Genomic DNA, 25,782 nt, shown 5'->3' on the forward strand with positions numbered 1-25,782 from the left:
GGAATTAAAGCCATTTGGCAAGTCGCATTAAACATCACACACGCTCCATTCACTCGACTGCAAAGCACCGAGAACACCGGCAGGGGCGTCTGCAAAGAGGAGGATTTTCTGAGATGCTTTGTAAAAAAAAAAAAAACTATACAAAAAGATCATTTACGGCCAACTTGTAAAAACTGGAACCCAGCGTATCCAATAAAAACACATTAAAGGTTCAGGATTGAACCCAACGGCAACCAGTCTGTGGCAGAGACTAATGTGCCCTGTGTGTGGGGGGGGGACGCAATTAAAATGTTATGGCGTTTAGATGACACGTTCCTTTTAACACAGCGCGTTTTAGAACAAGCACTACGTTTTTGTCTACTTTAGAATCTTACTATAATCAAGCTGCCTTTTGAGTTGAATAAAAACGTTAAGGTTTGCTTTTTAAAAATCACTACGTAGGAGAAGAATTGACATAAATCCATTACTTACGATGACTATGCTTTCCCATTGGAGTGTCTCCAAAACGAGTATAATATGAGATAATATCTTATATGAGATAATATCTTCATAAAAAACCTCTAGAGGGGCTTAAGCTTATAAAAAAAAAAAATAATTAGAGTTATGGTGCCCACTATACTACCAAATATTAGTTTGGTTATCATAGAGAATTTTTTTTCCAAGCAGCCGGTCACCATTCCAAATGTTAGCGTTTATTGATGTATCCTTCTTGACCTTATTGACTATTTGAATCAATTTAACTTTCTATTGATTTATTTCACACAGTCTGGGAATAGGGGGTAATTATTTGGTAAATAGCTCTTTCTACCTTACTATAATAGTTAAACGTTTCCCCAGTTTGGCTTCCTAAGGATACATTTTATTAAAGTTTATATAAAAAAAAAATAAAAAAAAATAAAAAAAAAGTACGTTGTGCCAGAGTATAATCCACACCTATGTGTATGTGCAGTAGTATGACCAAGGATGTCATTTAACCCTTTGTTTAATATTCTGTGGTAAATAGATTCACATTCACTCACAACGAATTTCGTTCCTGAATTCAAAATGCCCTAAGTTTTCAACCAAGTCTAACGGGGAGGGAATGAAATTAATTGCCCCCCCCCAAAAAAAAAGTATTTTGTAAGGCTTTAGGGGCCAACAATGTCTCAAAGCAGCAGCACCACCGTTCAATCTGCTCATCTATCACCAATACATCAATAACTACATATGGAATATGCAAATAGGGAGATTATGCTAGCAAAATGCAATCTATATGCATGTTGTCCCTGCATTATGGATATGGATCAGTAAAGAAAAAAAATCTTCTATCGTGAACCATGCTAGTGCATTCTCCTTGGGAGAGAATATTGACAGCGCTGATCCTAAACGCCATACGGTGTATTGCGAATGAATGAACGGTCTGCTAAGAAGCATTCCTGCGATATGCTTGTTACGTATATAGATCTGCCAGAGAAATTGGCTCAGGAATGCAATCTGTGATAAGCTAGTGCAAGTAGGAACACATTTAATAATCATTCAAATAAAAAGATAGAAAACCTCGCTATGAGAACATGTTGGTTACACCCAGATACTCAGCGATCCCTTATGTGCATTTATTACAAATTGTAACAAGCTTGTTCTTGCTTTCAAACACAACACATATTGTCTATATTGTTATAGTGTAACAATAGCAACATTATCATCCAGGGCCAAGTACACTAGAGAAGAATTCACCACATTTTGGAATAATATATTATTTGTATTACTATTTGTATTGTTTGTAATAATAAATTATACAACCTTCTAGAAACTGAAAGAAAAATATGTTTTCAGTGTCTGCTCCTATACACAGCACAGTGGATGGTATGGTTGTACCGGTAATTCCACAGCACAGAGTGTTATCATTAGAGAAATTAAATAAAATAAACATTAAACGACTTCTCACACTTACTTGTATTTTAGGAATATCCACTGCAGTAACCAGACTCCTACAAGAATCATTCCATTAATTTCACAAATAGAAAAGGCCCACTGCACTCTGTCAAAATGATCAAAAAATACATCGGGTAGAGGGCCTTCCTCTGCCTTGGGAGGCACGCGTTCATGGACAACCGAGATCATTACGGTAGTAAAGATAAAACAACAAAGTGCATAGAGGAAGGCCAGAAAGGTTTTGCACCACTCATCAGGAAAGCTCTGGGAACGCTCAGGCTCGGGCATGGGTATTTTGACCATTTCTTTTCTAAATCCATTCGGTATTCCATTTTTCTTGGCCTTGCTCGTATAGCCATGGTCATTGATGTCTATCTTGGTGTTCAGGTGACCGTTTGCATGCCCATTCTTGTGTTCCTCTATATGGTTTTCTATTTTTAATGTTTCTATCATCTCCAGCAACTGCTGGCCATTGTCTGATGATACAAGTGACAAAGGTGGCTTCTTAAAGTCATCTTCCTTTAACCTGAGCAAGGCTTGGCCATTAACCGACTGAAAGGCCTCACAGTATTCCTGCAGCCCTCTATCCAGCAGCCATGTCCGTACTTCCTTCGGTGACCAGTACATAACAGTCTTCATTTTCCAACCAGGACTATGCTGTGTATTCACACAGCACAGTAGTCAATATCGCAATCCACCAAGAGTCCTATCTGTAACCTTCTCATCCTGTCTCATGTGTGCCTGGAAACAAAAGATGATGAGACCAGACAGAGGGCAACTTTCAACATGCCACATACTTCCTCATGGCTGGTGCTAAAGAATATCACAGGGCCGCTGTAAAAAAAAACAAACAAAAAAAACATTATTCAGTATACGTTAATACCCAAGTCATAACAGGCATCTAGAGGATGGGAAAACGTTAAAGGCTATAGACAGGTCCTGCTTTATTAAAAACCCCTTTGATCCATGCTATTTTAGGGGAAATTTGGTTTCCACGCTAGATTATAATTTTGCCCCAGCTTGATGCCTTTCAGGGGCATGTGGGGTAAAACCTTGTCTTAAGTCATTCCTCTTAATAAGAATGAAGAAACCTTGCATACCAAGACTTAATCCATTCTAGGTGTGTCCCTTTAGCAAAAACCAATTTATTTGGCAGCGTAAGCAATGTTTTGCAAATCGTCTCATGGGAGCCCATAACGAGCTACAATAAATAATTCACAAGCATGAATTTAACGATACAGGGATCAGCAACACCTTACATATACTCCAAAAACTAAATGCCTACAGATGGCTGCCACACAAAGCGACATTTAACCTTTGGGGGGGGTGACCTTGTATTTCTCCAAACACAAATTGACACACGTATGGAGTTTACCGGTAAATCGGTGTTCCACCCAACGTTGAAGAAGATAATATAGCAGCTGGACCATGCCAGATCCTAAGGCCCCAATAACGGCTGACGCAAAACACCGTTTTGCAGGTTCTTAGGAAGACAGAAGAACGAGTGGCTTGTCCTTCAAGGTAACCACTATTATTTTCCCATGTAGAATAAAAGCCGCGTGTGAGGAGGACATTCTACGTTCTTCACAGGAAGCCGCAGGATGCTTCGGTAATCAGGTTTTAGTGGAAGGAAGTCAATGTTCACTTCCAGCGCTGTGTGTTCTGTAAGGCATTACATCATAACGCAAACCTAATCTCGACTTTATCAAAGAGGATATGAATATATTTTCCCCGCTAGGAGAGGTGGAGGATATTACTCGGTAAAGACATACATTCTGCACAAATGGTTGAAACGAGGTACGATGAACGTCTTTTGTATAGCAATAGGCTGGGAGAGAGAAACACATTATATTTAGCCAACAGTTCTAAGCAGCCCAAATAATATTTATGCCTTAGATAGGCGTTTTTCAATGATACTCGCAGGGTACGCACTGAATTCCTGCTTACTTTATATGTATTGGGTCATTATTATTCTAGCTGCAACCCAGGAATCTGAATGATTATCCTTTTTAGGTTGTGAGCGCTCGTTTATGTATATTTATTTTGTTGTGTATATTTGCAGGTTCTGACCAGACCATAGGGTGGAGAAGCTCTTCCTGCCAAGCAGATGCCTCATTAATGGTGCCCAGAGATGGCTTTAAATTCTCTTTGGGGTAAAATGTCGTCCCATTAATTCAGCAAGCAACAAAGCCATGAAAAAAGTAGATGGGATTCGCCAAACTTGGGGACGTAATGGCGGGCTAAGCAAAAATACCCATAATAAGAAAGAGTGTTTCTAATACAATTATACTAGCTCAAACACTGAATGGTAATAGCTATACATCTCTCTATATATATGCTTCTGTTGTGGAACAAAGTCCTATAATAAGTGGATTCAGGAATATTTGGGAAACGCTGGTACGTATCAAACACATTATTACGTTCAATGACCCAGCCTTGGCAAAAAGGAACTATGCCCTATTCATATTTTCCCAGGGGCCGTCTCTGATCTATAAGCACACAAGACATACTTTTTCAACGGTATGCCATCAAAAACCTAAGTTTAATTTCCGCCTCCTAAAGAAACACCCGTCTAGTTCCCTAGGAGTCTACAAAATGATTAATAAACCCCTTTACTTTTGGTACTTTTATGAGTGTTTTCACATTGATCAGAAAAATAAGGCGCATCCGCTTCTGTTGAAGGACAACAAAAATCTACCAAAACCTTATTTTTGTTTTGGGAATAGAGTGATTCATGGCATCAGCGCATTGAATAATTCACATAGTTTTGTTTCAACTCTCCCCAGATTGAATAATTGATTCAGATATCTAAAGTAAACTATGCAGCCATAAGGGAATTGATGTTTGCACCAATAAATCACTTTACAGAATTGGGCCAGCCTTCGTTAGCTGTAGACTGATGTTAAATGGGTCTCGGAACGACTTCAAATGATCAGAACTGTGAAAGAGCCGAAAATATAGAAAAATAAACTGCATGAAGTCTAGTAGTTTCCTCGATTACAGCTATAAATGCAAGATGATGTTCGTCGTAGAAAGCCAGTCCTAATGTCTTCTCTCTAAAAATATCTGAAATATTTATTTTTACTATCGAAGCAGCGGCGTAAGGAAGAGTCCTTTATACACTACCGTTCAAAAGATCGTGGTCACTTAACTGATTTCAGGGGAAACAAGGAAATTCCCATTCCTTTGCCTGAGCGACAACGCTTATATCCTACAGTAAGCATATACTATAGAGCACAATATAGCTTTAACAGCTCCTTTACTCCCTTACAAAGCAGGCGGCCCTCAAACGCCCAACCTAGACTGTAGCAGCTCCCATGCGCCCAACAAACGAAAGCATGACGATGATGATAGAAATATACACCATGATTTAAGAGCACCATCACTACACAAACCCCTATGCTAGTGCAAATACAGCGATAGGAATCACATCTTATTGTGGAAACCATGAGTTTTTGGTGACGTAACAAATAAGTAAATATATATATATTTTTTTATTAAGTCTTCAGTATGGCATTTAGTCATCAAAATGCTAAATTCAGTAGGTGGATCCAACAAAGTATTCACCTTCTCCAGCAGCCCTCTTCATCTGAGTCTGCAGTGCCTTTAAGACAAGGATCACCTGGTTATGACATCATACACCCTGTGCTCTGTGTCATAAAAGGTGCACAGAGTCTTTAACTGCAGACTGTAGGGTCTATGTTGAGTCAGCACAGCCTCCATAGTGTAAATGAGGAGATCCAAGAGCTCCCCTGTAAGCAGCGGGCCCCCGAGGGGATACTGCCACCCCTGGACCTGCCGCCTTAGGCCAGAATACATCACCGGCTGGAACTGCATCTTTAATACAATGTTTGCGTACTGAAAGGAAGCACCGGCTTATATTAGGTAGAAAAAATAATTGTATCTTAAATGGCTGGCATGCGTTTTCATTGCCTATTGAACATTAGCAACGGGTTAGAATATTGTTCTGAGAAGTCTAACGTCTGCCCCCCTCCCCCTTTCCAGCCTGAACAGTAAAGTATACGAAGCAATAATACGTGACGCGGACGCCGGGCAGAGCGCAGAGCAATCCCCGAGACCGATCCGTTTTAAAGCGTGATGTCACCGGGGAAAATATTTTGTCTGCTTTGCACACCGCCAGCCGTCCGAGGCACATTCATCCGCTCTATTGAAATAAAGCATGGCACCCTTTACCAATTAGCTCATTAGACTGAAGGGAAATAGACGCCTTAACAACCAATGTGCTGACGTTCATTTATTCGTGTGAAATATGCCACAGAACATTACACTTTCACAAAAGCACGCCATGGACATCAGCTTATGCCTAAATTCCTAATTCCAGTGCCGTGTTCACCAATTTCAAGCAAAACACCACAAAAAAAACAGACCAAGCTCATACGCCAACAAACACGTTACAGATGACCATGGTTAATGACATGCACTAGTCAGCCTGGCTCCCAGACATGGCCCCTGATGCCGATCTCAGCACTACAGCAACACCGTTTGGGTGCAGAAAGCAAACGTGGATATCTTTCTACATGCGTCTAAAGCCATGACGGTCCTGGCACGTCAATTGTCACTAACTGGACGTTCGTGCAGGACGCGTCCGGACCGTCAATTGTCATCAAGGGGTTAGGATCTCCAAAATAATTGCACTGATTGGAAAACAAAAAGCATAAGCAAGCATTTTGAATTAATTTATGATAAAGGCTGTAATGATGTCAACGACAAAAATAAATAAATAAATCTTAACACAAACAAAACAGAATTTCAACATTATATCCAGGAGGAAAGCTTGACTAGCTGTGAAAGCTTTTCTTTAGCACATCTTGCCATTAATATTGCGATTATAACACTTCTGGTATTAGTGTGATGGAGAAGGGCCCGTGGAAATACTATTCCTTGTTTAAAGCAGAACTTGCAGATGAGATCATCTGGTGCATTATAAGAAATGACGCAATTTCACTTAAAGAGGCCGCGCATACTTTATAAGAAAAAAAAAAAATACACTCTAAAAACGTGAAAGCCTTCATAATTACAGAATCCATTAGCGATAATGCTTCATGTTTCCTCCAAACAATCAAACAGCAATAAACTAAATTTCATCTGAAATAGGATAGAAAGTGTGTATTATATGTACATAAACCATTAAGTATCTCTGTAATAAGACAGACTTGGGTAACTGAGTAGCGCAGTACGTTGCTCCATTGGTTTTTTTTTAATGGAAGAGCTCAGTAACGGCTTTTTAAAAGGTAAATTATCAGCCAAATGCCCTCTTACCTTCAAAGTAACATCATCTGCTGAATATAATTAATTGATAACCAGCGTCACCAACTAGAACCAGTTTTACTGGCATTATAACGCGATTAGCACTTTAGGCTAAGAAACGTATAGGTTAACAACCATGCATTGTTACAAACGTTGGGTGATCTGACTGATACAGAAGCTGTGGCCGGGGACCCTGCTTACAGTATTGTGGATATCACGTAGATTTGCCCCAGCCTCCCCCCCCCCCGGAGATTTTCCTCGCATTTTGAAACTCAGGCAATTTCTAGTTTTGCAGCGAGCATTCTGTCAGGGCCAGACTTTAAGGTTGGAATATATTTGCCTCGGTATTTAGTCCGGGATAAACGCACGTCAGAGTTGCTTTGTACCCTCAAGTAAAATGGATTCCCCCCAAAAAATGTTTAGAAAGACTTCTGATACGCAAGAATTATTATCCTGCCCGTGGCACTGCACGCACGCACGCACGCACACCACACCCTACACTAACACTTTGCTGTAGGTACACATACACACTTGTGACATTGTAGTAATAAACTTTTTTTTTGGCTTTTTAACCCAAAAAATATTTAGTGTCTGTGTCCTATCAGACGGAACCTACTGCCCTGGCGCCCCAGTGGATAAGTTTCCAGCTACATAAAAATCCACGCGATGTGGGGAGATCACAAACACGCAGCCCGCGCCCCGCATGTCGCACATCCCCTAAGTATACACAGTATTTATTTTTTTACGTTAGGAACCCTATGAAAAATTTAACTTTTATTTCTCCCCAATAAATAGAAACATTTCATGGTTTTCATAATGAAGCTTTAGAAATCCAGCATTTATTTTGGAAAGGGCCTATAGTCGCACAGATCTCTATTAAATATACCAAACGTGGAGGGTGCGAGCAGTAAAAGTGCAGACGATACACCCAGCTGTCTTCTGGTATCTGTTCCGCGGCAGCAATCATCCCGTGAGAACAAATCACGGAAGGTCTTACATTCTAGAAATACTTTTAAACGCTATAAACAAAAGTTGAGGGTAAGCAAAACCCCAACTACGAGAACATCAGAGAGTACGAGAAGATTCCGGTTTTCATCAATGACGTCTTACAGAACTTTACACCGCCGGCAAATATAACAACGGCTTCATCATTATCATGCCTGTATCCATACATGTACTATTTCATGTGCGCTGCCAGTGTGTTTCGGGCATGAACAACCCAGTTAAAGAGACATAGCTACCGGGGGGGGGGGGAATGGACAGGGTTCTAAGATCCGTGAGAGATTTAAATAGCCGTTGGTTTAAGACGAGAACGCAAAACTGGGTCAACTGCTCTAAGGCGTTCTGTTATGTAACAGGTTATTCTTTGGCACTGCCAGCAGTGAAAGGGTTAAGCGATGGTCCCCTGCCATCTTATTCACAAAAACAACAATAATCAGGATTAACCGTCTGCCCAGCTGGCTCCCCCCCCCCGTCAAATACCTGCCCATTGACTTAGCGTAAATCCTGCATTAAAGTATTCTCCTGTTAATATAATCCGGTCTGACCCGAAGGGCTGCTGGAGCTCCTGCTTAAACGGTGACAGCGGGCCACACGATCTATAATGCTCTACGGAAAAGAAGGAATAAATAGCCCGTCGCTCCCTGGCCGGCATTAAGTATATCATGTATAAGTTGGGTTAGGAGACAGCGTGGGAACCAACGCGCTTCTTTTGTATCCCAGGTGTGATGTTCCGAGCCCGTTTGACAACATACGCTGAAAATGACCTTTACGTTGGCTCGTAGCCACATAATGATTGAACACAGAGTCGCCCACTACAGTCCAAGTGTTCTGTTAAAAATATTTAAGTAGCCGGGATAGATGTACAAGTTAACATACGGCTGCTCGGTGGGCTGCAGGCGCACACAATGCTCTCTACCATGTATTCTGGGACGGGATAGAAGGCGGTCTGGGTGAGTAACAGCATAGCATACCTTACATATGTGTACACACACACACACACACTAGTTATTTCACAATATATAACGTGCCACACGTTAGTGAATAAGAGGTCCACTTTAAAACTCAAAAGTTCTAACTATTCTTCTAGATTTCACAATCATGGAACTAAATACAACTTTAGAAACATCATTGCTACACCTGCTGGTACCATCATCTATATCAACAAAAGCAGGATCAGAACCAGGTTCGACATCAGAGGACACCAATGTCCATAAATTGGTCTATGGTGACCTCACATTATGGACATGGAAATCTGCTAGGATAAAGCGTAGATCCCATTTATCTTGACACATACACACTAATGGGGGATGCGTTTGCGGTATTCAACCTCACGATCTATCAAGAGCCCTGGTATAATTATTAACCGAAACAAAGTACACCTGCATCCATAAACTCATTGTACAGCTTCGCAAAACACAGCGTAAGTTTATAAATAAGAGATAATCTCTATGGCTTCGGGCTCCCACAGACACTGTATGACATACGTATTCACAGACACCCACCTACTTCCACGGAGCCGGAATAATCACATGTCTGCATCATCATCATCATCATCATCATCATCATGCTGGCTTACGCTGATCAAACACTCTCGCCTGTATGTAAATAAGCCAAACTGACTTCATGTGTATTTGTTTCCACTTCCATTGTTGATATCGCCGTGTTGATTAATCCATTGTAAATGTAGAAACCGTTCCTTTATTGACTCATAAGTAACTCAATGGGTGGTGAAAGAGGAAAGGAGGAAACACAAGGGGGAGGAAAAAGAAAAAAAAAAAAAAAAAAAAGAAGACTACACATCTGAAGCTTCTGAATATCTGAACACAACTCTAACCAGTCTTATCAAAAGATCCAAGACATTAAACCTCAATTACAGGTTCAAAGCTATACATGGATCTGCACATCCATAGGTTGCACTGGTTTAACACATCCAGTGCCAGTACTATATATACACATATAGTGTTGTATTCCTTCCGGTTTGTGACCCACTTGTATCTGTGATCGATACACAGAGTTTCTTTTTTCCGTGCCGGTCTCTAAATTCTCCCAGCAATGCTGATTTTCAAGATTCCAGCTCCCGGGTACAGCTTATTCTCCCAGAACCGGTTCTTACGGGAACGCAGACATCAACAAGAGCAAAAGTAGAACTTGGCATTATAAAGGTTACAAAAATGTGGTTATCTTCCTAACACTAGACAAAGTAACTTTTCTTGGAAGATCCCTGCCGTAAAAAACTAACAAGGAACCCCGGAATCATTTCGGTATAAAGAGGAATAAATCGCTATTAAATGGAAAAAGCACAAGGCATAAAAAGAAAAAACGTAATCATGGATACATATGACGACATATATAATATACATATAATGCTATACGTTGTGAACTGAACTACAACTAAATTCAATGAAGAGTGATGGGCAGACTGCTGGGAAGTGGAACGTGCAATCCATCATTTTACTTGGTATCATCCAAAGGGAAAAAGATTTAAAAAAAAACAAAACAAAAAAAATAAATAAATAAAAAAACAGGTTATCTGGATCTTACAGAAGGAAACCGAACCCTCCGTGTGTATTCTTTACAAGGTGGACTACAAGGAGACCGCATACAGTGAAAAAGGCGGTTTTCCGCCAATTATTCATTGTATTTAGCTCTGTGTACAAAGCAGAGGTTTCTACGGTATATGAAAGAGGGTATTTCTTGGAAATAAGCACAGTTTCACTCGAAAGCCCTGAGCAAATATTACATCTTCCGGGGTTAAGAAAGTTACATGCAATTTGGTAAAATGTGGTTAAATGAAACATTTTGGTACACTCAGTGGCTGAAGCAGACAAGGCATTGAAATAGGCGATTCTATAATCTGAATCATGTTACGGGTGCCAGTGGATGGAGTACCGCGATCATCACCAACGACGAGCACGTGCATTAAACTGATAATACTTATTAGAGAGAGTCGCATTTACCCCATAACACCCCTTCCGTTATTCATCAGCCGCACATACGACTGAATACAATTCTCACGGTGGAAGGTGGGGTTTTTTCTCCCCAAGCAATCCTTGACACCAAGTGATGTATGTACATGTCGTCTTATGCGCAACCTGTATTACGGGACAGTATCTTAAAGGGACAGGCACCTAACCCAAACATCGTCCTTTGTTATTCATGCTTTGTTTGGGACGCAAGCTAAAGCCAATCACAACGCAGGAAAGTACATCTCCTGCAAATGAATGGGGGGCTGGGGGGACATCCCAAACGTATTCCAAAGAATCCCTCCATATGTTTGCAGGGTAAGACACGGCTATTATATGCATTAAGTGCTTTCCCTTTATTAAAAAAAAATATATATATCTAAATTCAAAACAGCAAATTCCATATAGAGAGCACTTTCCTGGAAATTGTGTTTCTGGAGATTGGGGCAGATCCCAGGAGCTCGGCAGCCATGCCTCCCAATGTCTTTCACAATTTCATATTAAGCACTATGGATACAATTGCTGGTTATTGTTTCTATGGAAATGTACACAGGAGCCGAGAACGCACACCATACGATTACCCCAGAAAAACTGGAAAATTCAAACCGCGGTGGATCCACTCGTACCATCAGAGATCAGATACTCCTAAAACACCGGCGTTCCATAAAAAATAAAAGATTTAAAGTAACCTTATGGGTGCAAAATGTTCTAATCCTGCACATTCCTAACCACTGAGATGCCGACTGGAATAAATATAATAAGAAATGACATCATATGATCATATGACATCAGGGCTTTACCTTCTAGAGTAGAGTTCATGCAAGGTGCTGCCTGGTGGTACGGCTTGAACACGCATAGATTCAAACACCACGATATTCACAATAAGGACCAGGCGACTTGTGCAATCTAAGGATGGAACGTATAAAAACTATTCACGACCGATAAACCCGACCGCCTGGTTACGGTAGCCGGTAACGTACGGCCACTAGAATAATACCGAAAGAAATACTAACTTAATAACCGAGTGATCCAATATGAATATGAAGCATTCCAACCCCACACACATTGCAACGACTCCCACCGGAGATCACCAATGAGCAGAGCGAGGACGTGGGTGTCGAGGGCACTGAACAAAACCACCGTACAAAAATATTCAGCGAGACGTTTCAATATACAGCATTCATTATCGGCGGAGGGACAATGACACCCATTTTGCCTGCTGCATGAATACCAGCGACAAGGCGTTTGCCACTTGCGTGTTATAGCGAGTGCATCAGTAAAGTGATTAGTGACACGTGACGTTTCCCCTTGTGCAAGGAGGAGGCTCGTTAGAAGAACGTGCTTTAAAAAGTTTGTTCTGGATTTATAAGTACAAACCTGTCGATAAATCCATCTAAAACATCTGTACAGTTACCACCTAGCCAAGATCTCACGGCATTAAACATCTGGCAGCCTGCTACATATCCCAAGGAAGATATTTCTTCTTACACCGTATTTACACGCGCGCAGATGAAGTCACTACAGCGCACTCGCGGTCTAGATTAAAATACAACCCACGAGACGGGGAAAGTAACCAGTAACGCATGATCTCCATCGCTTACAGAAGTCCGAGCAAAGTCCGTGTGACAACGGCACATCTGGAACCGGATTAACCCTCAAACGACCAAAGAGCTCCACACTGATGATAACACATTACTGGCTGTAATCCCTCTAAACTCCCCTGCCTTCAATGTGTCTTCATGTTCCTTTAAAAGCACCTTAATTAAATTTACAAAAAAAAAAATGTGTTAATTAATGCCAGGTCCGGTGATCAGTGTCATGCCAACCAATCCCAAGTCAGGACATTAACCCCTTGTTGTCCGATCAGCATATGGAGCTCTGTAACAGTTCTCGGGGGGGGGGGGTCCTCTACCCCTAACCTGTGTGATCTATGCCTTTGAGGGTTCAGGTACTTTGTGCTGGACGTGTTCACACTGTCTGCTGCACTCATTCTCCCAGCTAAAGAGTAAACAACACTAAAAGGAGCAACAAGCTGCTTACCCCCAAAAAACACAAACCAGAGACAGGAACAACAAGGGAGTGTAACGGTACCTCCGGGAAGTTTCACTCCCACAAATCACAGCCGTATATACAGGTTTCCCCCTCACCTCTCACTGTGTGTGTATCCGCGGCCCGTGTGTTTACAATCCCTCCGAGCGGCTCCTCCACAACCGAAACAAGTGAGAAGTTGGATGGAAGGGCAGCCCCCATCTGGGAAGTAGGAGGCGGGGTTGTGGGCGGGGCCGCTGGGCCGGGTTAGGACAGCCAATGGGAGAGCCGGCTTTAGGACTCTTGTAATTAATGACTCGGGCCGCTCGCGGTGAGCCGGGCTGGGCGTGGCTTCCTGAGTGACACTGCCTGACAGGGTGTGGTACAGCTGGCCGGGCTTTTCTGCTACTTTCCGAAAGCACACATGCAAATGCGCGGCCCTTCTGGGATTACCCCTGCTGGGGCAACTGCACTGAAAACAGGGGGGCAACTGCACTGAAAACAGGGGGGGTGAGAGAGGAACAGAAACTCACCAGCACCTTCAACACAGCTCTGACAACCTTTTAATACACAATTAGTGAAGTGAGGAGAGAATGCATGGCTTTGCCTGCAGTCCCACCATTATTTATTCAGGCGGCACACACATACATTATTTTTTGATTTACATAACACTGCCAAATTCCACGGCGCTGTACATTACCTGCAATGAGCGTGACACGGCCCTTGCATTGAGTGCTGAGTGAGCGCTGAACGAGCGTGTTGCCATTTTTGTACACATTCTGAATGTGATAGGATGGCTAGTAATTTATACGTCTGACATGCTGCAGGGTAACGCATCACATGTTCTCATCCGTGACCCATGAAGCGTGTGTGCGTCCTAGAATAAAAACAAGTGGTCACCCTGGAGATGTAAAGGCAGACGGGGCATAAGTCCTGATTTGAGCCGTTTGCCCTTCCAGGGCTGCGCTGTACCACTTGTAACCCATTTCTCTTCTGCAGCCGGGGCAGACACCATAATCCTACATCTTATCAATATCACCACATCATAATAATATAAGGGTGTGCGTGCTATTCTCCCCCGCTGCCCGCCACGGCGGAGGTCAATCAGGCTGGGTTCTCCCCACCAGCAATAGACCATGGACATTCTGCACCGGCCTGCATATTAGGAGGCACGAGGATCTCTGCGTTTACTTATTGTAATTTATGGAAATGGTAGAAATACCAACATATAGTAGCGTGTTTTACAATCGAAACTGGGGTGAACTTATTTATCACTGATTTGTTTTTAAGTTCCGAGGTCAAACAGCAAAATGGTGCCGGTGATCCTAGGGGCCACGGCAGCCACTAGATTCGCAAGCCTTCATCTTTGGGGGAATATGCAACCCCTTCCTTCCCTCCCTCCCATGCCAAAATGCCTGCGGGAGGGCCTGATCTTCTTAGTCTTTTCTTGTAAGGACTTTTGTCTGAGGGATGGGGTAGCCCAAAGGCTAGCACTCCTCCCTGAAAAATAATCTTCAGGGCATCTAGTTCCACTGTGGCTATTTTCAGGGATGAAAGAATTCACACGTACCCAGTACGAAAACAATAGTGCAACGTGAAAAAAAAATGAGTGCTACACAAGGCCCCAGCATTTTAGGCTAGGTGTGCATCACGGGTATATGTATATACAAACCATCCATTATATTACAATGCTAAGGAAAGCTACAATACATGTGATATTTGTATATAAAAACAGAACACGCGTTTAAAAACATTTTAAATACAGATAAAAAAAAAAAACACTAGAAAGTAAAGGACAAAGTTATCCCCGAGTAACGTGGGGCCGCCGCAGGACACCGAGACATTTATAAATGAAAAATACTGCAGAGTTTATTTTTAATTGCACTCCGTTTGCCCAAAGTTTCCATTACCCCCGCCTTGTACTTGTTGGCGTACCCAAGGAGCTTTATAGCCTTCATCGCTCATCAAAGGGTTCTGCCCCCGTATATATTCTATAACATACAATATCCTATCGGATAGTATAGATCTAGAGAAACTAGACCGCTAGTCCTCTCACAGTGATTGCCCTTTGCCTAACAATCTTATATATATACTTATTATTGTGTACATATTCATATATTTGTGATCTATATTCTAAAATGAATATAAATTATATATATATATATTTCTTTGAGCGATACAGTGCCATATACAGTAATGTAGTTTAGCTTTGAGGTGGTTTGAGGTGGTTTTGCTAGGAGTCGCCCATTAAGTTTTTGCTTCTCACCTTAAATTGCAGCCCCCTGTAAAAATAGTTGGGGGCTGGGAGAGGACTCGACCCCCACCCCGCTGGCTTCCTGTTGGCATCATGGTTAATAGCTGGTTTTACTCTTCTCAGGTTACTCCTGGAAGTTAGCTCGTCCATTCGCTATATGTACATATACAGAATATTTGTTTTTTTATAACAATACAACCGATGGAAATATTAACCCTTTATCTCCAATCATTTCCAGTTCCCAAAGAGGGACTTTTTTTTTTATTGCAGAGGGCCTGGCAGGCGATGTGTCTAGAAATAACATTTTTCTTTTGACTACTTAAAGCTATTTATACAGTTGGTTAATTCATCTGAAAATAAAATATTTCATACTTCTTGCATACTTCTTGCTGCTAATGCACAATTTATAAGGGCCTTAGATCTGAAAGAAGAACTATTGCTCCAAAAGAGGAACACTTAGTAGGCCTGCTTTGGTTACAGATCTCCTACATGAACGCAGCCGTATATCTGGGGGACACATCTGGAAATAAGGGCTTCATTCACTAAACAGTGCACTGCATGACCTATTCTTTATGCAGGGCCATGTCACCGCTTATAGCAGGGGAAACTATTATTATAATTTATTGTTTTGTATAGCGCCATCCTATTCCACAGCATTGTACAATGGGTCCTTTTGTATTAATAAACTAATGATAAAGTTGTCATCTTTCTGCAGCACAATCCATTGTTTCGTAAATATACTTTTGTGAGCATTTTGTATCATGTTTCACCTAGTAAAACACCTTATAAGTATAAAAAAGTATCACAATATAGTCAATTTTGAGCAAGCTAAAATACACCTATTTGTATATCTGTTTATCTCTTTATTTACTGCATGATACATGAATGCTGATACCTGGTTACTATGTAATGGTGCCATACAGATATAACATGTAATAACACACGGTGCTAACCAAACTGCATCAGGTTTAAGTATATTGTTATTCTTTCTTGGTCCATGAGAAAGTTACTCTCATGTTTGTTTTCAATACATTGTATCAGGGTGTTGATTACTGGATACATTTTAACCGTATTCATGTAAAAGCACATATTTGCAAAACATCTGCGTAAATTGTTGGCGCAATATAAATAAAAGATAATAATAATAATAAAACAGGAGAGACTTTGCCAACTTTTCCAGCAGATGGAAGAGCGTAGGAAGCTCATTTGGAGTATATCCCCCATGAAGAAGATAAGGCCCCTTCTAGAGGTGCAGTGGAAGACACATTTGTAACACAGCTCCATTCACTTTCACTCTCCCTTTGAAATGCAAGCCTATGGTGGACCAGCGATGCATTTTATTCTTCCGTTTGACAGTGTAAGGAGGTCTTTGGGGGCTACGTAAGGATATGTATGAACAGCCTATATATACTATATACGGATGACTTAGAATATAGTGGACGCAATACTGCCACAGAAATATCTCTACTTACCTTTTGGAGGCAGTAAGGGGAATCTTGCCTGCCCACAAGTCTCAGGGTAAGGTGGCATATCAAAAAGAAAATCAGAAATAAACTTGAATGTTTCTTTTTTTTTACAATACATACACATGATACCAAAAAGTTGATATGTATTTTGCCCAAATCGCTGTGTACAACATCATTGCCTTTCGGTGTGCCTGGTACTGGTCGGCCCAATCTACCCCCCCCACCCCATATATTTGTAGTATGTACTGTGGTTTGCTTACTGGATCACCTCCGTCCCTAGAAGTCACTGCCACTGCCTTTTTGGTGTGTATAGTTCCCACTAGCCCCAAATTCCCTCTACCTAAAACTTAAAGTAAGAGCTAGATTTAAATATGTATATATATATAAAAAGAAAAGGTCTGGAGAGTTCAACTTCAGGAGTGAATTGCAGAGCGATTGAAGGGTTAAATGCAGCGTTGGAACATGTCACATGCTTGCAGCTACAATGTAACAGGATGTTCTGTCACTCTGCTTCACCAGAAAATGAAGGAAGAGAGCGGCAGAGCAAAGTCAATGTTTACTAGAAATGACTGTCACATGGATGCCTGCGATTGCTGTGATTGGTGATCACAGCAATCACATAACTCTTCGATGCCCGGATTGGTTCACCCACTTTGAACCCGCAGGTAGAAGCACGCACGGAAGCGTAGCACTGCATTTTCTATAGGATGTACTATTACGTCATTGCAGCCACTGTTTGAGGGCTTAAGAGTACATTCTATCGCACAAAGGGGTTAAAGGCGCGGTTCATCAAGACTTTTGTAACTAAATGTAACATTATTTCCAGTTAATGCCCAACCTTTTCCCGAAATAACGCTTTAATTAATGTATTCATTCATACCATAAAAAAAATGATCACACGGTACAAAAGTGGACACTGATGCTGTTGTTTTTGACCTTAAGAAGAAAAAATAAAATGACAGATCTGCTGAGGTTAATTTGCTTAACATGCTAGAAGGTGCAACTGATGTTTGGTGGAACAGCACCTTTAAGACAGTTGATTCAAAAATGGTAGGCATAGTCAATAGAAAACGCAGATAAATAGGCTAGTGGCCGATGAATACAATGTGAAGACAGCTGCTTTAAAGGGCAGCTGGCAAATGCAGAAGAGCAACGTAACCAACATGACTGTCACTGATCACATGCTATTAAATGCTGACAAACACAAGAAAATGATCACAAGTATGATGCGTGATGCTGATCAAATCTTCACTATCACACCCAGATTGAACCCATCTCCTGATGGAGGTTCTCCTGCTTCCTAGGATTTGGCAGTAATAATAATTTTTCAGCCATCTCCAACTCCCTGAATGTGTACCATGGCCTTCAACATGCCAGGGAGCGTCTTGTGTACAATAGCTGTATGGAACTTTCCACTAGTGTGTCTGACAGATTAAATAAAAGAAGGGAAGATGACTGTGCTGCTTGCATCCAATATGTGTTAATATCCGTCCTGTTATCTTTCCTTTGACCTGTTAAGCTGCTGATCATTGTTGGTTGGTTCATCCAGCTTTTGTAAAGGTATTTAAACTAAATAGCTCCAAAGCACACAACCCTTTCAATAAATTAATATAGGAAGGGGCTTTAAGGTCCGAATTTCAAATGTATTTTAAGCATTGACTTAATTCTCCTGCCTATTTACATAAGGGGCTCCTTAAGCTTTTCATTTAAAAATACAGGTTATGATTTTCTAACTTGAAACATCCAATAATTGTTATAATTTCCTATCCATTATATGCTGATTATTTGTTTAAAAGTAGAATTTCATGTTTTATTTCGAGGGAAGCCAAGCTGCTCCCAGTGCATACTTTGTTGTAACAGTATTCTGGGGTTGGTCACGCATGGCCGCCAAACTGTTTTTCCAGCCTCCCCATTGGCGCAAAGCCATAGTATAGCAGGGGATTTGAAAAGCAGAAATAAATAAGATGATTAATATATTGAGGGTCATGTATTAAAGATCTAGTCTGGTACAAAGTGGTAAAAGTGACGGAATCATCATATGCTACCATTTTTATTTTTGAAGCCAACTTCTACCTTGCATGCTATACCAGGAATCACCATGAATCTTCAGCCCAAGCAAAAGTAGTTATGAGTGGACATGTATATTTAACCTCTGAGGCTGAAAGCTCCTCTGATTCCAGGTAAATGCGCTAGTATTAGATTTAGATTCCACAACATTGAAACCTGCGCCAAAAAGCATGCAGCTTCCACGTCTGATGAACTATTACTAGAGTGGAAAACAGATGTGGTGCTGATTTCGCTAATTTGTTTAAAGTGGAACAAGCAGTGCTGTGAACTCTACTATAACTGAAAAAGAACAGCGAGCCACGAGAAACATAACCAAGTAAGCCTTATGGCTACAGATAAGGCTCTGCCGCACAACGCTAAGGGGACATACACTGTGTGACATGAATTCCCACACACCACTTAGAAGAAGAATCACAGAAGGAAACACTGTTCAGCTGAAACTAGACACAGTAAATAATAACACATTTTCATGTTACATTTGTTTTAAAGGGAGGCGTACCCACCTCTTAGCATTAAAAGGAACAAAGACATATATTAAAGACCACATTTACCTTTCTTTCCAGGTAAAGCTCTATGCCTGCCGGACGTACAGCTTCACTGCCACAGACTGCCTGTCCTGCTGCACTTGAGTGACACCATCACTACTTTTATTGTTTTACTGGGGGAGGCTGTAGGTGGCCCTTCGGAGGGGATAGACGCTCATACAGCTTATGAGTGGGACTCGGAGAAAGCTCAGCATCTAACACAGGAAATATTAACCCTCTGTGCCCACCACAGTGTTATAGATAACCTTTCACGGCTAACAAAAGTAGTGATGGCATCAAACCTACGCAGAAGAACTTCAGAGGGCTGCAGTAGTGTAACAGTACTTCTGGCAGGAACAGAACTTCACCTGGAAAGAAAGGTAAGGGTGGTCTTTTATGGGAACCCATACCACTGGGTCACTGGCAGAGTTGCCATATAGTCCATTCTTTTTTCCAGAAAACCACCACCTATAAAGGTCTTCCCTACATGATAAGGGATGTAGAAACTTGATTACATAATTAATTTATAACAGTTTAAAAAAACATTGATTTCTTAGCAGCATTTAGGAAGAACTATTTGAGCTCCTAAAGGCGATTTTATAGTGGTGCATGTAAACTACCCGTCAAGAACTACATTAGCTCCAAGGTTCTCCACCGTTAAAAGGGGTTAATTATCCCCTTACAGAGACCTTTCATTTAGCAAACCAATGACACTATGTATTGCAAAGGTCTAGATTTATGTGTGAAAGCCAGGTTAGCTCTCTATAATGCATAGTTAAACTACTTAAATAGATGCCTTGAATCACCTGATTAAACTATGCAGTAAGCAGGGCCAGCTGAGCCCTTCTTGCAGGAGACAATCAGCAGATTTGCCCTTCATAAAGTTTTAACTGCAAACTCCCACTTTAATTAATAAGCCCTTCAATGAAGATGAGGCGATGCAGTGCTAGACCCGCGGGTTCCCTATATTGTTCCTACTGCTGAAAGTTGTTATTCTTGAGTGAAGCTGCCGGTTAATGATTGTCTCAGATATTGTAACCTGATTATACTGTACGTCTTGCAGTGAGTGGGTTTGTACTGTCACTGCAATCCGATTTCAGCTAATAGGCTTCCTTTTCCTTTCCAACTCCTGATCAATGATTCATCTGAAATACTACAGCAATGTACACCCCTAATGAATTGTAAGGTCACAAGCAGGAACAATAGCATTTGGCACACTGGACAGCTGATGACATGTGCCAGTGACCCACAATCACAGTAATAGGAGCAATGTTGCATGACAGTCAAGGAAAATGCCAAGACCTCGTAATTAAACCAAACAATACAGATCCTAAATGTCATCCGGATATAGTGCCTCACGCCTGATGTCTCTTCCCGGTGCTTTGTAGAGGCTCCAATGCATAGCTTTGCATTTTAAGATAGGTAACATGAATTTTCATGCACATCCCATGCATTTTTCCATTATTTAGGCAAAGTCCCAACGGCCTCCTCTTACTGCTACCACCTATATAGGCCAGATTATGTTTCAGTTTAAAAATGTAGAATATGTACTATATGGACAAAAGTATTGGGACACCTGAGCATTACACTAACAGGGACTTTTATGACATTGCATTCTATGTACAAAGACATTAATATGTAGTTGCTTCCCCCATTTGCAGCTATCACAGCTTCCACTCTTCTGGGAAGACTTTCCACGAGATATTGGGGTGTTTCTGTGGGATTTTTGGGGTCCAGAGGCCCGAGCAGTGTTCTGAAAGGTTTTATATGCCGTGAGTTTCCCATTTGTTTGCCGCACTGCAGGAACTCATATCTCATTTCATTTCTCCTCTCCTTTTACATTTTCACCCCAATAAGATCTGTTTTGAACTTTTCTTGTGATTTTCCATTTCAGAGGCATATTGGTGTAAAACAGGAAACTCGGGCAGTATCAACAAGAAAACCTTTGGGAATTCACTGCTCTGTTTAACAAAGTTCCTTTGTGCCTGAAGCTTTGTAACATATGGCAAATATTCCGCGTACCTTCTCTGTAGATATCAGCATAGGCTCAGACAGCTTCCAGGTTTAATTTTCCTTCAATGGATGGTGGGTAAGAAGGCATATCATAGCACCTTTATATAACGCCTGGCAGGAAATTTGTCATTTACAGGGACAAGCCTAAGTAGGAATGGATGCTAAGTTTTCATATCTGTGAACCCAAAATGCAGAAGTCCATAAAATATATTTTATGAGCCATATATTTGCTAGTTGTTTATGTAGCACAATAGATTAATCAAATAGAATTTGTTTTTTGGGTCTCCTCTAGATTACGTGACAGTGGTCCAATTTTCATCCATACTGTAGAACTTGTAAATATTTTTGACAGCTGTAAGCTGTTTCTCAAATGTTAAGACTCCAGCTGTAAATGGGGGAATGATGCTCATTTGATTACTTATCAAAAAAAAAAAAAGATTTTATCGCTTCTTGGCCAAGGACAGATTTTACAAACCAACCCTGATCTGGATTTGTTGCGATGGTTTCCATATGGACATTCTTCACATATCCTGAAAGGTATTAGCACTTTCTGAACATTCCTAGCAGTTAATCTGTTCATCATAAGTGGTAATCTTCAGACAGTTATCACCGTTTAACTCACCTAGAGCTATCACAGCCGTATAATATCAGTGATAACAGTTCCATGGTCACCGATACCAGAGGGAAATATTATTTATACCATGTTTTAAATTTAGTTTGTTGTTTTCCTGGCACTATACCGGGAATGAGACAGAGATAAAAAGTATAGTTAGCAACAAAAGTGATGATATCTTTTTAGTAGGTCAGGAAGCGGAGAGTTGAAATACAGAAGAAACAATAACATTAATAATCGTAAAAATGTTTTAGATAGCCCTTTCCACTGGCTGCTACTGTTATTGTCAAACTTTTAACACCTTCAGAAAGCAGAGCCTTCCACTCCTTCTGTTATAACGCGTCATTCTACAGGGCTTTAGAATCTTAACACTATATGAATAAAATATTAATAACTTTGTCCAGAGCTCTTCATTCATAAACCTTGTTTGGTTTATCTGAGGTCAATGCATGCACAAGATTCCTAAACAGTGCAACAGATACTGATTTGATTTTATGGCTGCCCAAATTACTGGGTAGTTATTGGGAATTATATAAAGAAAGTAGACTGGCCATTTGGCAGGCGGCCACATGCCCAGTGGGCCAGTGTCTGTTGGTGCCTCCCATGCACTCTTTGTGAGGCAGATCCCATTCTTTTAGTGTGTGACAGCTGGCTGGATGCATGTGGCCACATACTGAAAAGTCATAAGAGCGTGGTTGCAAGCAGGCACATGTATGTCGTTGATCGGCTGCCGTCTTTAAAATGCCAGGGCTAATTTTAACCCCTGGTCTGCCACTGCCTCTACGTCACTGGCTAGAGGTGTTGTTAGCCTTCTGGATTCTCACCACTAGACAGGTATATGGCAGATCAAGACTCTTGCTTTCCAAAACCCACAAACCCAGGACATATGTCTATAACTTTCTAGCCATCACCAAAAGATATTTAGAGGAGCCAGAGACCAAATCTAGCCAGGAACGATCTTGGTTTCAACTTTTCCCAGATTTGACCCTCTTCTTCAATTGAGGGTCGCACGATAAGTAAATTGGGTAAACCATATGTTTTGGGTTCTGTATTTACCTATAACCCTCAGGGTTCAAAGCAGGTAAAATGTTAAGGACAGTCATGCATCACTCATAATCACGGCTGAGTTAGTTTGATGACTCACTCTTAGCTCACTCAGGGGATATCCTAAGCAGCTGCACATTCCCAAGTTCTCACTCCATGAGGCGGAGGATAGAAACGTGAAAATAATAACAGACTCAGGGGCGTAACTAGAAACCACCAGGCCCTGGTGCCTCAGACCCTCCAACTTCAACAGCTTGTTGCAAGAGCCCAGACCTTAACCCATAAAACATGCTGTGGAATGAAATCAAGAAAGCCATTCATACCAGACACCCTAGGAATATGAGCTTCAGCAGTTCCTCTTGAACATTGTACAGCTCTGATCTGCAGCGAATGGAAGCACATAAGGTTACTGCTGCCAAAGGAGGTTCAACCAGTTATTAAATCCAAGGGTTTGTGTACTTTTTCCACCGCACTCTGAATGTTTAATGGGAGTGTTCATTAAAGACATTAAATATTATAATTGTTTGTGTGTTATTAGCTTAAGCACATTGTGTTTGACCATAATTGTGGCTTTGATGTAGATCAGAACACTTTTTAATGAATGTGGATAAACAGGGTTCACTTACTTTTACTTTTCTTTTTTTTCTTTCTTTATTTTTATATAATTCTATTTTCTGCCATGGTTTGGACATAGATGAATATATAAGTTTACTTTAGGCTTGCTGTATCCCCTCGGTAACCTCTCATGTACTTTATCAAGAGACACCAGCTGTTAGCACTGAAACATTTCCCACACGCTGAAGGCTTAGCGCTAGCAAACATGTGAGTGAAATCCAAGTGGGCACCAGGCAACCTAACCACTCATCTTCCTTCACTTTTACGTTTAACTGAACCGTTATGTCATGAAAATAAATGTTTTGGGCACAGAAATCTTACAAGACCGACCTTAAATTTTAAAAAGAAATCTGTATATATAAAATATAAATATTTGGGAAAATGTTACAGATATGTCTTACATTAAAGATTAGAATCTTAGTCCAGATGTATGGTTGACTTGCCTATTCATCATAGCACTAGGTGGGTGGAAAATATTATTATTATAACGGAAAAAAGTGTTAGATACAGACAGAGCTTACTCAACGACAGCATAGAGACCTGCTAAATATACTTGCTATCTCCTTATTGGCTTTGTAACAACATTTCCATGCCTCACCGAGACAAAACACATTTCTTATAAAGGTCAGTTTTCTACTTCAAAACCAACAAAATTATTAGTCCCTAAAGTATCTACCTTAATGACGCAATACTAAATAATTTTTATGTTACAAAAGCAGAAAAAGTGGCAAAATACACTGTATACCCAGACTTACACAAAGCAGAAATAGTGAGACACAATCAGATAATCTACATCACATTACCCAGATTCCTTCCCTATGTAAAAAATACGATCGTATAAGGAAAAAAAACATTTACTGACCAGACCCGGACTACAGGAAACAATATACTATGATGGGGAGAACAATAATAGTAATAATTTAGATGAAACTCTATTTACCTGTAAATTAAGGACAGAAACAATCAACTTCTGTATACTAACAATCTCTATACCAACAAGATGGCGCTCGGCCACAACCAAACAGAAATAGAGACAGAAATGTATATTTCTCTTAATTGGCAATTCCATTCTCGGTATTTGAATTGGATTCAAACTTTTGCTTGTGTTCAGGTGAGGGAACTTGCAATGATTGAGACGTTACATAAAGTCCCAAAAGTCTTTAATGAATAAGTTCCTCTTGTTCTATAGTTTGAATACCATGTAATAAACATATTATTTATCATTGTAAAAGAACATATTCCACACTCCACACTTTTTTGTCCCAATTTCCCCCCTCCAGGCCTTCTCATCTCAAGTATGAACACACACTGTAGGTTGAGTAGAAGTATGTCTTTCATTCATGTTTCTTTAAGTATTATGAAATGCATTCCTCAAATTTAGTTCAAAACTTAAATGAACAGAACTGATCACATACTGTGACACGCAGTCTTATTCAGAGACATCAAAGGACCGAAACTGGGAAGATTAATACAACCTTTTCTGATAAGGTCCTTTGATGTCTCCTGGTGGAAGAGCCTTGTGCTGTCCGATTAACTGAAGAATTTCATAAAAACAGCAGTAGTTTCCAGTGACCCCTGCAGGTCTTTAAAAATGGAAATGCCAAGAAATATTATTATTATTATGGAAAGGTAATAGGGAGGCTTTTACAAGAGACACTCCAAATTTTTGTGTGGCCTCTTTTGGAAATACATGTAGGATTCCCCCAAATGTATTTGTCCCAAGATGAAGACTTCCATAATATTTCTTCTTCAGATGGAGGATAGACTTATGAGATCCAAAAGCTTACATGACTCAAAAACAAGCATAACATTCATCTAAACATTACGCCATAAAGTTACAACTAGCTATAACGCAAGGTCCAATATAAGGAACGTCTAAACGTATCCAAAGGTTCCAAGCAACTTTTGTAGAAACGTATCGAAGACGAAACAATAACATTATTTATACAAGCATTTGTAGTGTCTCAATGTAAATAATATTGCAAGTTTGCAACATCAGGCAATGAGAAAATCC

The 25,782-nt window shown here is 40.6% G+C and overlaps 1 protein-coding gene across 1 annotated transcript in view; it reads right to left on the reverse strand.

Moving 5' to 3' along the window:
* SGMS1 (sphingomyelin synthase 1) overlaps nt 1-25,782 on the reverse strand; it is a 40,231-nt gene that overhangs the window by 5,874 nt on the left and 8,575 nt on the right. The window contains exon 2 of the mRNA XM_053451339.1: nt 1,931-2,745. Within this exon, the coding sequence (XP_053307314.1) occupies nt 1,931-2,550 (620 nt within the window). The 5' untranslated portion in view covers nt 2,551-2,745. The remainder of the gene's footprint in view (nt 1-1,930; nt 2,746-25,782) is intronic.

The sequence above is a fragment of the Spea bombifrons genome, chromosome 11 (genome assembly GCF_027358695.1).
Source record: "Spea bombifrons isolate aSpeBom1 chromosome 11, aSpeBom1.2.pri, whole genome shotgun sequence".
Classification (NCBI taxonomy): Eukaryota; Metazoa; Chordata; class Amphibia; order Anura; family Pelobatidae; genus Spea; species Spea bombifrons.